A 14,973-nucleotide genomic window follows, 5' to 3' on the forward strand; every position below is an offset into this window, starting at 1 on the left:
TAACCAAATCTGCCCACCAGCACCTCTAAAATTATTCTTATGGCAGCTTCTTAAAGAAAGTAGGACAACATTATACTTTTACATATGAAATAGCAAATGATTAGCACTGTGGGAAATAAATGAATTTGCTTTCTCAACAAGAGTTAAAGTCGAATCCACTTAAAGGTGGAGCCAACGGCCCTTTAGCGTAGCTTAGCATAAAGACAGGAAACAGCTAGCATGGCTCTGTCTAAAGGTGACAGAATCTGCCTCCCCAGAACCTCTAAAGCTCACTAATTAACCAGCGGCATAACGGATCAACGGATTAATTTCTCGTCTAGAGAACAGTGTAATTGATATTTGTCGTTCGAATATAAAGATATGAAACCGACAGCCGCGCCATTTCCTCAATGTTGTTATTATTAATGTTTTTATGACTGTTTCTCGTTGTTGGAGTCGACATAAGTTGGACCGAAGAACACCAAGCCTTGTTTTTGGCAGTTTATCATAAGCTTCAAGGAGGCTACGTTTCTCAGGGGAAATTACAATTATTATTTTTTTTTTCTTCCCGTTATACGATTTTAAATGAGCACAAAGTGTCATGGGAGGAAAGTTGAATCAAACTTTCACATGTTGTCATGTATGAAAAGACCCAAAATATCACTGAGCCAATTATTTAAACCGCATTTCATTAGGAAGGGTTCTGCTCCAAGCTTTTTTGATTCATAAGCGGTCGATTACTGAATGAAAGGGACACGTTGTACTAGTACATGTAGAATTTCTTTGGCCCGGGAGCGGAAACTTCCTTGAGTGGACAGAGCCATGCTCACTGTAACTCCTGCCAAGTCAGCTAATAAATGCATTTCCCAAAATGTTATTAATTTGCGATATCATCTGTAAAAGTATCATTCTGTCCTCCTATCTTTTTTTTAAAAAAAAACAACAACAAAAAACTGGCAACACAGAAGATTTACTCTCAGTTCCTACGTTTCAGTGGGAAGCAGTAAATTCAGTTAAGTGTGTGTGTGTGTGTGTGTGTGTGTGTGTGTGTGTGTGTGTGTGTGTGTGTGTGTGTGTGTGTGTGTGTGTGTGTGTGTGTGTGTGTGTGTGTGTGTGTGTGTGTGTGTGTGTGTGTGTGTGTGTGTGTGTGTGTGTGTGTGTGTGTGTGTGTGTGTGTGTGTGTGTGTGTGTGTGTGTGTGTGTGTGTGTGTGTGTGCGCGTGCTCTCAGGGGCGTGCATCAGTTTGAAGGATCCCATGCTGGCGGTGGCCGTGGAGTGCTGTCTGCGGAGCTTCATGAAAGCTTTCTGCTGCGACAACTACAAGGACGAGGCGGCCCTCCAGGAGCTGATGTGTCGCCACTATCCGAAGGGCAACAGGCCGCAGATCATCGTCGGCCCTTTCTCTGAAAAAGTTTACAACATTCAAGGACGGTGAGCGGCAGCGGCAGAATTTCAGATCCGCTAGACTCTTGTACCGACACGTTTTTACATTTTGATTTCCTTCCTCTGTTTTTGCAGGAAAGCGGATCATCCAGAATATCCGTCCGTGCTGGACATAATCGCGGCGCCGAGCCCGGTCATCATCAACTGCCTGATTGACATGAGGGGGATAGAATCCATTCTCATTATCAAAGTGAGCGCGCGCTCTCGTGCCCGTTCATGCCGATCGTCGGGTGAAGTATCTGACCTGTGGTTGTTTTTTTTTGTGTTGAATCAAAGGAAAAAGACAAAGCGAGGAGGGTCATGCAGCAAGGTCGGCCTCCTAAAAACTGCCGTGAAGCCTTCACCGCTGAGGGAGATCAGGTGTTCTCAAACCGTTATTACACCTCCGACTTCAGCATGCCCAAGTATCTCGGCGGGGATCTCGAGACCGAGATAAGGTGTAAAAAAAAAAAAAAGATGATGATATTTAATGGTAGTTTGAGGGAAGGAAAAGTCTTGTTTCCTTGCCGAGAGTTAGACGAGAAATTTGATAACACTCTTGTGTCTGTTCAGTAAATAGCTTAGCTTAGCTTAGCATAACGGATGGAAATGGGGGGGAACTGCTAGCCTGGCTCTATCCAGAGGTAATGAAATTCACCCACCAGCACTTTTTTTTTTTTAAAGCTTTGCTCATTAACATATCCTATCTTGTTTGTTTAATCTAAGCCAGGCTAGCTGTTTCCACCCGCTTCCAGTCTTTATGCTAAGCTAAGCCCACTGCTCAAATGTGGTCAATTTATGCAGAGTTGTTATTTTTATCGATGCTTCCTGTCACAGTATGTTGGAGTCAGACCTGGAGAATCACCAGGCTCAGCTGTCCAGGTTTCACCTCCACGGGACCTCTGTGACTGAGGACATCGTGAGCATGGAGAGCAATCTGAACAACACCATCATGGCCCTGAAGAACACTCTGGTGAGGGATGAGCACCAGAACCTGGTTTTCATTCTTCTCCTGTTGATGCTTTCTCTCTGCTTCTCTTTGTGAGAGAATGATTCAGTATATAGATGCTGTGCATGATTGATCTACATTTTTGAAGGTTAATTTGAGTTTTCTTTTACATTTTCAACGCAGGTCTCTGTGAATCAAGTCAAGGCATCAATAACTGAGCTGGAGACTGCTGGCGAGGAGCACATCGATGACATCAGCTCCCTGGTGATCATTTTGGCTTTATTTGTACCGAACCCGCTCAAAATAAATCTCATGTAAATCGGATGTCTTAACATGCGTCTTGCAGGAAGAAGTCGCCCAAGAGAACCGACCCAAGGTGGAGGCCGAAAAGCAGTTTGTTCACGAGGCGAAGGCGGATCTCGACAAGCACCGGCGCACAGCAGAGGACGTAGAGTCCAAGTACTCTGCGGTTAGAGAACAGATTGATCGGCTTTCTGAGGACATGGAGGCGTTGAAGGTGCAGTAGATCTTTTGTTGTATCACTTTGTTCAGAGGCTAAAAATAGTTACAGAAATCAAAAGATGCTGCAGACTCGTCTTCCGTAGTTTTGATGTTACTTCTGTCCTCTGATTTTAAATGCGTTTGAATTGTGGAGGCTTTTTTGTTGTTGTTGTTGTTGTTGTTGTTGTTGTTGACAACGCTATTTGATAGTGACATTTACTACTGATGTGTGTTGACCCAAAGGAGGAGCAGCTGAAGCTGGAGGCTGAGTGTGCGAAACTTGAACGAACTCTTCAGATTTTGGAAACCAACCTGAAGGCTCATCAAGACAACGTCCGAGCGATGAGCATTGACCTCGCCGAGAGGGCAGAAGAGTTACAGGTAACGAGAGCTGCACTAGATTTGTTTAACAGATTACATTTAGAGGTTTTCTTTACCTCATGCATGGAGAGGAGGCTTTACAGCCACAGTGCGTTCTACCGATTTAAACCCAGTCTTAAGCTGCACGGACAGCCATCAGTTAGGAAACCGAACCACAGAGAGGATTTACCGAGTAATTTGGAGTTGTCAGAATGTCCCCACACCTCACATCTGACGACAGGAATACGTGGCCAAAGCCACCGAGATCAGCCCCGAGCGGCAGCAGGTGACCGGCAGCACCAGGAGCATCGACATCGAAATCACTCGGCTGAAGCAGAAAATCAAGGTGCACGAGAGCGACCACGGCGAGCAGGAGCAGGTGGTCAGGTGAGGATCAGCGGTGTTACGTCAAAGAGATTTTAGCTTTAGTTAGTTCAAATACAAAGAGATATTGTAGTTGTTTATGCACACTGAAAGAATACTGCATGACAAGTTAGTCATGTATTGAAAATGTTACTTAAGTACACATGGATCATCACCTAAATGTACTTTTAAAGTATAAAAACTAAAAGTATTACTAATACTGGTGCTTCAATGTGTAAGCATTATTTTACTGTTTAATCTTTTAATTTGATATAGTATCACATTTTGAGTTCATCACATGTAAACTACACATTTGTAAAGTAACTAGCTAACAAACTAGCTAGCAAACTAGCTAACGAGCATTGTTAGCTTCTTTACTGTTTTTTTAGACTTCTTAGGGTTTTTCTTGGTTGGAGGAACAGTTAAAGGAGCATTCAAGCTCCATTGAGATGCCCTCTGCCACTTTAAACTTCTTCTACTTCAATCCAATCTGCCGTTGGCCATCACTAGCTGCTCGTTTAACACTGAAGTCTGGAATCAGAAGAATTCAGGTTATGTCGTCTTCCTCCCTCATTAGGGAGTACGCCGAGGCCCTCGCTCTCTACAGGGAGAAAACCAACCAAGTGAGAGATCTGCGGAGGTTCATCGATCAACTCGATAACATCATGTCGGACAGGCAGGACAGATACAAAACAATGCGTAGGTAAATAACGGTAAACGCATGAGTACAGTGTTTAGCGGGCGGTGGAAAGCCCTGCTTGTGTCTGATTATTTCTTCTTCCTAAAGGTCACTCTCTGTCAGATGCAAGTTATACTTCAATAACTTTCTGATAAAGATGAACTGCTGTGGCTCGATGGTTTTCGATCACAACAATGAGACACTCTCAATCTCGGTACGTGCATTTTAATGTTTTGTTTTTAAATATTTTTTTTTTATAGGAATTTTAGGTTGTTGTTCCTGTGTTTTGTTTTATGGTTCTTGTGTTGTTGTTTATCTGAAATATAATTGATGAGCTGGTTAATCGCAGTAAATAAAATCACATCATTATAAAAGAAAATGTTTAAAAGGCTGGTGAAAAAAAAACCTTAAAGGTAATGACATTTAATTTAAAGTAAGATAGGGAATCAGGGTGACGATGCAGTGGAGTCATCCCTGGTTCAGGTGCACATATCATCCCTCGTCTTTCCTGCTTCGATTCATAATAATATGAGGCCCCAAAAAACCTGGAACCTGCAACATTCACTACTATTTATTTTTTTATTTATTGGAGGAAGAAAAAAAAAATAACTCAATGCAAGTAATACACACACACACACACACACACACCTGTTCTGGCACACGTAAAGGTGAAGCCTCCGGGCCGAGAGGACGATGGTGTGAGTGACATGAGGTCGCTGTCTGGGGGGGAACGCTCCTTCTCCACCGTTTGCTTCATGCTCTCTCTGTGGGAGATCACCGAATCGCCCTTCAGATGCCTCGATGAGTTCGACGTCTACATGGTGAGCGCACAGTCGTCAGAAACGCACACATTTTGTATTAAAAAAATAAATAAATGATGATCAGACTTCACTTTTTTTTTTGGAGGATATGCACAATCGCAGAATCTCTCTGGATCTCCTCCTGGAGCTGTCAGAGCGGCAGCACCTTCGACAGTTCATCTTCATCACTCCCCTCACCACCAGGTGGCGCTCTTAACAATTGCCTCTGTTCACATGCTGTCCTTTCCATTACCTGAACCTTTCCATGTTGTGTAACTTCCACTTTGTTTCCCTACATGGAGGCTTAAGTGTGACATCAGATCATTTATTTATTTATTTATTTATATATATATATATATATATATATATATATATATATATATATATATATATATATATATATATTAATTTTATTATTATAAAAAAATACTTGTTAAAAGTAATAAACTGATTGTGAATGTAGTCAAATGTTGTTAAATTATATATTTTTTTTAATGCATTTTTAAGTGACATTATTTAAATAATGATAATTCAATTATCATGGTGCCATATCCTTTTCCTGTTGTTCTTCCATATGCTTCGACAAAGACTTTATTCACATGTCAATACACAGTCGGGAGTGATCAAATGATAACCGTGGTTTGTTATCTTTCAGCAATCTGCCCAAAACCAGCCTCATCAAAATCCACCAGCTTCAGGACCCTGAAAGAGTTTGTTACGAAACGATGGAGGAAGATGTTTGAACTGAGCTCCAGGGACAGAAATATAAAGAGTCACAGACACGAGGATGAACGTTCACGTGCACAGTCGACACATGTTTCAGTATTGCTTCAGTAATTGGTTTCTTTGCTGTGATGAATCCTTGAATGCGTCGTGTCATTCCTGTTCTGCAGCCTTCAAGAACGTTTGACGGGTTATAGCACTTGTATGCGCCAAAAAAAGGCATATTTTTAATATGCATTATTCTGTATGTCTGTGATGTAGTAGATCTTCATCTATAATTCAAGCTATTTGACACATTCTGAAGAAAATATGATGGAGTGACAGAAGTTTTGCTGCAAAACAGCAATGACCCTTTTATGAAGTATCTAGTAATTGTGTTATTACAATATGGTAATGTGTTATTGTTTAGATATTTATAATGCCACCAACTCTGAAGGACTCTGAAGGATGTTCATCAGATGAATTGTGGTGCGTCTGGGTGTAGAGATCAATACTACCTCTAGGGGAACGCTCGCAAGATTCTCCCTCTTGATATTATTTTTCTTAATATTTCTCATCCATCATAACATTTTGGGCATCTCAATAACATATACTTTTTTTTTTTTTTTTTTATGTTACATTTTTAATGTTTTGAAAATGTTTTAATGATATTTTGGTGTAGTTTTACCTCCAGACGTCAGTGTTAATGTTTATAATACGTTTGCTCCTCGAGCAGATCATATTTGTGCTGTGTGACATAAAACATGTGCTCATGAAACTGCCGTTTACCTGTAACCGCCGTGAAGATCATAGCCGGTTGTTACAATAACATTTTTGGATTATCTAAACCCCCTTTTTGTATCCGTCATACTTTTCATCCACATCCTCACACATCCAACTCAACGCAGCCTCAGTCTGCAGCAGCGGGCGTGGTCCTCACTTCCCCATAAATTACACCTGCTCCACCGTATCGTTTGAAAAAGCCCGGTGACGGTTTATTCATTTTGATCACTACAGAATTAATTTTTGGGGTGCAACACATGCCACATGTATAAAAGAATACAGTCACTTGTATTATGAGGTTCCCATATTTGATATAAACATTTAGGAGACAAATAAATCTGACATAGTGACCGAACTGAAATGTATAAATAATATAGACTTTAATAATGTGAGGGTGGTTTTCACTTAGAGACAGAACAGTGAAAAGCTTCTGCGACCTCCACTCCTTTAAGTGGACTACAAGCTGCTTGCACAGCCTAGAAATGTTGGAAGTGAAACTGTTGAAAGAGAATTTCTTCGATAACTTGAACCCGCGCCGGTCGTCCGATTTTTTTTAATTTTTTTTTTTATCCCACACAGAAACACTCTTTCAAAAGCTTCATCGAGCGCCTGCATGTTTTATGATTGTTGCAAACGGAATAGAAGATGAGATCTTTCAATAAAAAGTTTCTCCTTTTACAAAAAAGTTGTATTAGTAGGAATGCAGTGTGTCCAGTAAACATATAAGAGGCTTTTTTTTTTTTGTTCTCCCTTTTTCTATTTCTCGCTGCATTGGAAGTGGAGCCCCTCTCACTGGGTCCCCGGCCCAGAGAGAGAGAGAGAAAGGGCTCCTAGCAACAAGGTCAAAAGGTGAGACTGTGCTCATTTTGCAGTGCTCTTCCTTTCTGTAAACATGTTGATATGTACCGAGTTAAGTTGTTTTAGTCTAAATCAAACAAGCAGCCTGAAATAGAAGCCAATTATGGATCTTTGTGGGGAATAATGCATGGGTACTGTGCCTTATGACTGTAATTTTGGGCTTTTCCTCTATGAAGGGACAGCAGTACATTAAAATTATGAAAAGAAAAGCTGCTCCATAAATGTATTTCTGCTCATCCCAGAAGTCACTGAAGCAAAACATAATACAATGTGAATGTGAAAGCTCTTTTCCTCTGAGATCGGCCCACAACTGCAATCCAAATATCTTTGAAAACAACTCGAAGTGTCACACATACACGTGGATCAACTGGAGGGAATCATGCTCCCACATTACTGGAGGTGAACTAATAGTCTGATGAGTCACACACTGTACATCCCATGCAACAATACTAAATGAAGTCCATTGGGTTTCTCTTTTATAACCACCTAAAGATGCAAAAGGTAAGAGATTATATTTTTCTGACACGTAATATATGCATGCAAAGAACCTATACTCTTCTCGGTTCCATCGTGTGAAAACATCTGGAACGGGTGCCACTCTATTCTCCAAGAGCTCAACAAGTCTGGATAGTAGAGACAGTTACAATTATCATAGGTGTTATTGTTTTTGTTAATATTATGTAAAGCGTACAGTCGTAGCAGCTGTGAACACCGGGGATCCTAAATACTGCAGGAACATAATGTAATGCAGCGCTCCACTGATTTACAAGCTAAGGTTGAATGGAAATGTCGAAGGGTTACTGTGCACAAATCACGTTGGCATGTTTTGAAATAGAAATGTATGATATCGTATAGCTATATTCAAAAGTATTCAGCATTTGACATTCTCATGCATACAACCACAAGAAGCGAGTCCATTGAAAAATCGTCCAAGCATTGTTGTTTGTTTGTTTGTTTTTTCCTGTGGAAATGGCAGAGAACCTAATGAGACATTAAAACATGTGCTGCTGTCCAGAGTGTGTGGGTTACTGACGGGGAGAGGAGCGAGCGGTGTGGGGTGGTGGTGGTAGTGGGGGGGGCTCACTTCTGCATGTCACACTGCAGCAGGAGCACGATGGACGGGTCGCTCTTCGCGGCCTCTTTGAACTCGTCCAACGAGATCTGGTCGTCGTTGTTCTTATCCATTTTGCCGAAGATCTTGTCCACCCTCTGCTGTGGTGTCAAACCGTCCTCGTTCATCTTCATCATGATCACAGTGCCCACCATTTTGTAGATCGCCTGTGGGTGAGGGAGGCGCAGTGAGAAATTAAGAGTGTTGCTTGTTATGTAATCAAGTGATGAGTTTGTTTGTTCATCAGTGAGGCCCAGCCAGGGGTGCTTGTGCACTAAAACAGAGAATTTCTGATTATTTAGAAAGTATATATTTGAATATATTTCACATATTTGTGTTAATAAACAAATATGTATTTCATAAATATGTATAACTAAACACATCCACACCGTGTGTTGCAATTAATGCTTGGAAATTCACAAACAGGCATGTGGAAAAGTTTGAAATAGTGAGCTAAAAGTAACATTTGAAATAGCTAAACGTGAAGGATACATGATTAACTTGTATACAGAGCTGTGTGTGTGTGTGTGTGTGTGTGTGTGTGGGGGGGGGGGGGGGGGGGGGGGGGGGGGGAAAGTCTCTGGGCTGGCCACGGGTGCATGTTAACATCTGTGTGTGTGCTCCACTGGCTAGCTAGAACAGCCGTACGCAGTAACAGCTGAGAGGCGCTAGCTAGCTAGCTAGCGCCTCTCTAATAGCTGAGAACACCAATGAAGCGTACCGGCCACCCTCCAGTTCTCCCTCAACCAAACACTGTTATATCTGTCAGCGCTGTTAGTTGCTAGCTGTTAGCTTCTATCTGTTAGCTGCTAGCTTTTACCTTCTATCTGTTAGCTGCTAGCTGCCTGCTCAGCCATCGCCATGTTGAAAGCGTTGTGGAGTCAAACGATATGCTCTGTATTTTCAATTTAGCACCTTCAACAATAATAATTCAATTGTATAGCAACATTTTTTGTAAAAATAAACAAATAGTGTTTAATAGCATCTAATCCATTCATAAAAAAACATTTTGAAGATGACGGACGGGGCCGATGACGTTTATCTATTCTATATTTTCGAGTTTATCTAACAGGGATGAAACGCACCGATGTAGAAGCACACGTCACATTTATCACTCCAGAAATTGTCAATATACTCCGAAATCACTGCGACGTATCAGATGTACTATCCTGATTGAGCTTCCAGAAATAGCGTGCTGTAATTCAATACAACTGCATTTCTGTCATTACGAAACTGCCTGTGCACTCAAAGCGCCGCAGGTGTGCAGGGGACAACAACAACAACAACACAAACAAGGCCAGTCCCCTGATGAGCGAAGGGCTTAATGACTCGATAATCTCTTACCTCGATTATCTCCAGCATCTCCACTCTGGTGATTTTGCCGTCCCCATCCAGGTCATACATGTTGAAGGCCCAGTTGAGTTTCTGCTCAAAGCTGCCGCGGGACGTGATGGACAGGGCGCAGATGAACTCTCGGAAATCGATGGTCCCGTCTCCGTTTTTATCAAAGGTTCTGAAGGCGTGTTGTGCGAACTTTGATGCGTCGCCATAAGGGAAGAACTGTGAATGTGGGAGAGATGTGCGTTGAATAATTCAAGAAAAATAGACTTAGTAGCAGCAGTTTGACGATGGGAAACAGCCATGTCACGATTACATGTTCAGACGGATGATAACAAAGGAGAGAGGCCGCGGTTCACACATACCTTGACATAGAGCTGCTGGAACTCGTCCAGATTCAGCCTGCCAGTGGGGCAGTCTTTCAGGAAGCCTTTGTACCACTGCTTCAGCTCGTGTTCATTAAACTCTGTGTTCTTCACCAGATCCTCCATCACCTCGGGGGTCAGCTTGCTGTTCTGCTTTCCCATGGTTCCTGTGGTGCGAGAACGCGTGAATAATGCATTTATTTATGCCTGAGCGATGGCGGTATAGGAACATCTCGAGCACATAGCATAGACGACTACCTTTTTAAAATTATTATTTCCACTTCAAGCACAGAGAGTAAATGTGTGGGGGTGTTTGAGAAGGCAGGACACATCTCCCTGGTGCTCTCGTTCTATTTCTGTCACCCCTCCACACCCCCCACTCAGGCTGCTTGTGCCGCTCCGTGGCCCCGTGTAGCACTGACCTGGATCATCACTGTCAGAGCCGATCCAGTTCATTAAATGTTCGATCGCCGCTCTCAGGTTTCCACTGCAAACACTGTCCTATAACCCGACAATGACAACAAAGCCTGCGCTCGGTTGTAAGAGGGGCGCTGCTGCAGCACATCCAGAGACCGGAGGGAGGGCAGCGTGCAGGAGGACGACAGGCCTTCTGTAATCTGGCTCAGGGGAATATATTGTATAATCCAGCGGTCTGTACATAATATAGTGTTTAAGCCAGTTGTTGGCAATATGCAGACCAATCAGCCGGGATTATCCACGCTGAAGGGCCTCGGGAACAATGATGACAACTTGAGCGACCACACACCGTGAGCAGCCAGAAGCCCCAGAATCATTAAATATTGACTTGTGGTGTGGCAGATGACATGCGTCAATTTCTTAATACATAATTCACCAAATGAAACAGCAGAATTATATTTTTTTTGCACATGGGTGAGCGGCGGGGGGGGGGCTTTTTCGTGGGAGCCTCCACCACTTGAGACCAAGATATGGTCCACACATCTCCACAGTAGCAGCAGCAGACATCACTGCATTGGCTCAGGCCTTCCACAACAAACAGCCCAAATCAGTGCAAACCCCACAGCCTGTTAATGTGCGCCCGCTGCGTGTCACATAAGCAATCCTGACGAGCGCCATATTGGTATTTATAGGACCCCGTTCTTGGGGTTTAACGTGCATAACAAGCTACAGCGAATGACCTTGAGGAGAGAGGGTTTTTCCTTTTTCTTTTTTTCTTCTTTTTTGTAGGAAGATGACAAAACGAAATAGTTTCACGGAGCGTTGAGCGCAGAGAACCGTCGTGTGACTGCGGCGTTGGAGAGAAACCCCTCCGCCGCATATCGCACAGGCTGCCCAAGCAGAGGCCGACAGATGCTGTTTTTATAACCAGCTTTGGGGCAACGACATCTTGAGTTAATGCTATTAAAGCTAAACAGCCTCCCGCGAGGTTCACGAGAGGGAGACGCTGCTGCTGCTGCATTCCGATGGAAACGACGCAGTGAGAGTGTATGTGTGTGTGTGTGTGTGTGTGTATGTGTGTGTTCAGATTAGATCCCATGCAACCCTGCTCCTCCTAATGGCATATGGGTGCACGCGCATCGGGGAGAAAAAAAATACATAATTTCATAACCAAACGGACCTATTTTTAGCGAGAAGAGCTCCCCTCGGTGCCACCGCGGGGCCGCGATAGAGGCGCATAAAAGCCAATTAATTGCGCAAAATCATTTAATATTTTTTATTATAATTTTTTTCTCTCTCGAATTCGTCAAACGATTCCCTCCCTGTCTTATTTCTGAAAGTGTTTCCATGCAAGACGCAATGGGCTTTTATTTGTAAGGGATGCGCAGGTGCCCGTGTTCCAGCCCCTCGGTGCTCGATATTCAATTCATTCAAACGCAAAGAAAATTATGAAACACAACGCGTGACACATGAACACAAACCATTCAACCGTCTGCGGCATCTATAATCTGAAAATCCGGACACAAGACATGTACATATGCAGGCAATACATTCTTACCTTTTTTTTTTTTTTTTTTTTAAAAGCCTATATTTGGTGATTCTCTATCGGAATAAATAATAAATCCCTTTCCGATGGAAACGTTATGTTCAACGCTGCTCGCCTCCTTAAAATGACAAACACCCCGCTAATGAAATGTCTGTATTTTCCCGACGTTATTCCAGATGAGGCGCAGCAGGGACCGATCCCACGCCAGTCTGTGGTTATGCGACTACAGGAGCGCGGCGTCACCCGTGTGCATCACAGCCTGATGATAAGTTCACTGTTGCTCTGCTGCTGGCTTTGGGCTTCAGCTGGATCCTGTCACGTTATAAACCGGATCCTTCACCGTGATGAGGATGAGCATGCCAGAAATTTTCATCAGCAGGAAATACTTTTTTTTTTTTTTTTTTTTTTTTAAATAATCAAATAATCCACTGGAACTAATCAGGAAATTACATTCATTAAATTAAAGATTAATTTAACCTAAGGGGTGAACTATTTTAGTTATATTGTCATTAGAACGTGAATAATAATGGAATTAATTACTAAAACTAAAAGCTGGATAACCAGCCAGGGGCCCCTCCGTGTTCACTGTGTGAAGGGCCATGAGTCCAGGTAACGCTAGAAGACGTCCAATGTTGTTATTTATTAAAAAAAATGTTTACATTTTATTCTTCAAAGCAGGTCTACAATTATCTTTACGTTCATGCTAATTTCTCAGCGTGAAGATCTAAAAAGTCTAAAAAAGATTTATCCTAAATCACAGAGCCTGCAACTCACTGGACTATATCTCTTGGATGGAAGCAGTCAAGCAACCAGCGGAAACTCCTGGAAATCACGGCTCCAGGCCAAGAAATAGTCCTGTATATCCTCCCCTAGAACCACAACTTGTCGTTTTTTACATTTTGGTTTGCATATACAGATTAAACAAACACAATATAATATGTGTATTGGTGAGCTTAAGAGGTGCTCCCTTTGGATATAGCCAGCAGTTTCCCCATTTCTAATATGCTAAGCTAACCCGCATGTTTCTAATCTGTATGCTAAGCTAACCCGCATGTTTTAGCTTCATATTTACCGGACAAACTTGACAGTGGTATCAAATTAGCTTTTTTCCCCTCCAAAATGTGGAACTATTATTACAGCTTTTTTATATATGTTGATAGCTATATGTTGCACATTCCTAAAGAATTTCTTTAATGTTACACAGCAAACCTGGGATAATGTAGTGTACAGCGATGGTCAATGCAGCACATATTGATCCACACTAAAATCACACCATATTTTAGTAATTTAACACGATCCAGGCCAGACTCCCACAGTATTTTCATGCAAAGGGGATCTGAATAGATCGGCATTGGTCCACAGGACTCTAAAGGTTTGCTGAAATTTGACCAGAATTAGATATAATGTGCAGTGCTAATGATGCTAATATACAACGAGTAATAGTAAAGAAGGGACTCTGTTCCTGATTTAGGAAGACCCCTTAAGAGGCTGTTAAGGTCCCCTGGAGGACACCAGTTTGGGAGCCACAGATTTAGGTCACCTTTGTTAAATCACGTGCGGTGAAGCACAGATGTGGCTCCCAGCCAAAATAATTCTCAGATGTGTGGACCCACATCCAATTCTGGGCTCATTTAAATTTAGGTAAAAACAAGAAATAACCTTGGCTGCATCCTGCTGGGTCAAAATTGAGAGTAGGGGGGCGGAGGGATGAAAAGTGTCACGCAAATCTCTGAGTATATGATTTCTTAATTTAATGCTCACAGTACAGTATACACATATGATTTCCTTTACACCTCACAAACACAAAAGCAAACAGTTAAATACATAGATAACTGTAGCACCAGCATAGAGGACTGATCCGCTCAGCGTTCTCTAAAACTCTTATTCATAGTGATTTTCAAAATAAAACACCTCAGTTTGATCTCACTAGGCATGGCTTACATGTCATATCTTTACAGCAGCATTCACTTAAAAAGGTTAATTGATTAAAAAAGGATGCATACTGTACACCAAAAGTGGCATACAAAAGCAATACTATATTATATACCCATTTACATGGCCGTTTAATCAGTGTGACATTTAAGTTGTTATTGTGTTTTTGAAAGCTTCCTTATCAACACTGATGCTTGATAGAAACATATGCATTTAAAAAGACGCTCTCATGAGTATACACGAAAAGCCGATGGAGATAATTGGCATGTAACAATCTTGCATATTGAAACATAAATATATCACATTCACAATGCTCTCATTTGTCTTTATATATGCTACCAAGAGAGCTACTGTCTTTCTACTGTTTGTAGGCTATGCTTTGTTTAGGTTAAAGTGTTTTTAAATATATTAAATTATAATAAAAATGAATCCAATGGGAACATTACTTTTTTTGTTACACAGTAATGTGAAAAAATAGTATCAAAACAATTTTCTCTCAATCAAAAAGCAGTGTAGTAATGCACTGCTTCTCACAGTTATAAATATGTTGTCAGCTTGGTAAACATGAGATCCTATAGGGAGATATATATATATATATATATATATATATATATATATATATATATATATATATATATATATATATATACACACACACACATATGTGAAGGTTTATGAGACAAACACTTTCTTATACTGGCCTTCTTTTACTGATTACAATATGTTAACGTGTATGAAGGAATGCGTTCCACAATCTCATCTGAATCTGATTTTAGTTTAAAATCTGTGCCTGGAAGTAGAGTAAGTAAGTAAGAGAAGAGAGGGGTGAATTTGTGATTATCACGACGTGACATCGTGGAAATCTTCA

General features: G+C 41.6%; 2 protein-coding genes across 7 annotated transcripts in view; one reads left to right on the forward strand and one right to left on the reverse strand.

Annotated features, from left to right (window-relative positions):
• smc6 (structural maintenance of chromosomes 6) overlaps positions 1-7,596 on the forward strand; it is a 14,947-nt gene extending 7,351 nt beyond the window's left edge. For 3 of the 5 annotated variants that reach the window (XM_034562639.1, XM_034562637.1, XM_034562641.1), the window contains 13 exons: positions 1,209-1,410; positions 1,498-1,612; positions 1,699-1,859; positions 2,239-2,374; positions 2,534-2,614; positions 2,697-2,867; positions 3,095-3,232; positions 3,453-3,598; positions 4,152-4,277; positions 4,362-4,467; positions 4,922-5,074; positions 5,160-5,257; positions 5,709-7,570. In XM_034562639.1, the coding sequence (XP_034418530.1) occupies positions 1,209-1,410; positions 1,498-1,612; positions 1,699-1,859; positions 2,239-2,374; positions 2,534-2,614; positions 2,697-2,867; positions 3,095-3,232; positions 3,453-3,598; positions 4,152-4,277; positions 4,362-4,467; positions 4,922-5,074; positions 5,160-5,257; positions 5,709-5,796 (1,721 nt within the window). In that variant the 3' untranslated portion in view covers positions 5,797-7,570. Of the gene's footprint in view, positions 1-1,208; positions 1,411-1,497; positions 1,613-1,698; positions 1,860-2,238; positions 2,375-2,533; positions 2,615-2,696; positions 2,868-3,094; positions 3,233-3,452; positions 3,599-4,151; positions 4,278-4,361; positions 4,468-4,921; positions 5,075-5,159; positions 5,258-5,708 lie in introns of all 5 variants that reach the window. The other 2 variants (XM_034562640.1, XM_034562638.1) reach the window with 1 other exon arrangement.
• An 880-nt stretch (positions 7,597-8,476) lies between these two features.
• On the reverse strand, positions 8,477-10,372 carry vsnl1b (visinin-like 1b). Of its 2 annotated transcripts, XM_034562723.1 has the most exons (3): positions 10,211-10,372; positions 9,852-10,067; positions 8,477-8,674 (listed from the first exon to the last, which is right to left on the reverse strand). In XM_034562723.1, the coding sequence occupies exons 1-3, from the start codon at positions 10,370-10,372 to the stop codon at positions 8,477-8,479; spliced, it is 576 nt and encodes a 191-aa protein (XP_034418614.1). The 2 variants fall into 2 exon arrangements, with proteins under 2 accessions (XP_034418614.1, XP_034418615.1); XM_034562724.1 differs by lacking the exon at positions 9,852-10,067.
• Positions 10,373-14,973: the final 4,601 nt, after the last annotated feature.

This window comes from Cyclopterus lumpus, chromosome 22 (assembly GCF_009769545.1).
Source record: "Cyclopterus lumpus isolate fCycLum1 chromosome 22, fCycLum1.pri, whole genome shotgun sequence".
NCBI lineage: Eukaryota > Metazoa > Chordata > Actinopteri > Perciformes > Cyclopteridae > Cyclopterus > Cyclopterus lumpus.

Bases quoted from the DNA above. Each gene is read 5' to 3' on its own strand.
- vsnl1b (XM_034562723.1), bottom strand. From the start codon at position 10,372: ATGGGAAAGCAGAACAGCAAGCTGACCCCCGAGGTGATGGAGGATCTG. The intron at 10,068-10,210 runs GTATGTGTGAAC...CCACATTCACAG, and splicing joins TCCAGCAGCTCTATGTCAAG to TTCTTCCCTTATGGCGACGC. The intron at 8,675-9,851 runs GTAAGAGATTAT...CCTCACCCACAG, and splicing joins AGATGCTGGAGATAATCGAG to GCGATCTACAAAATGGTGGG.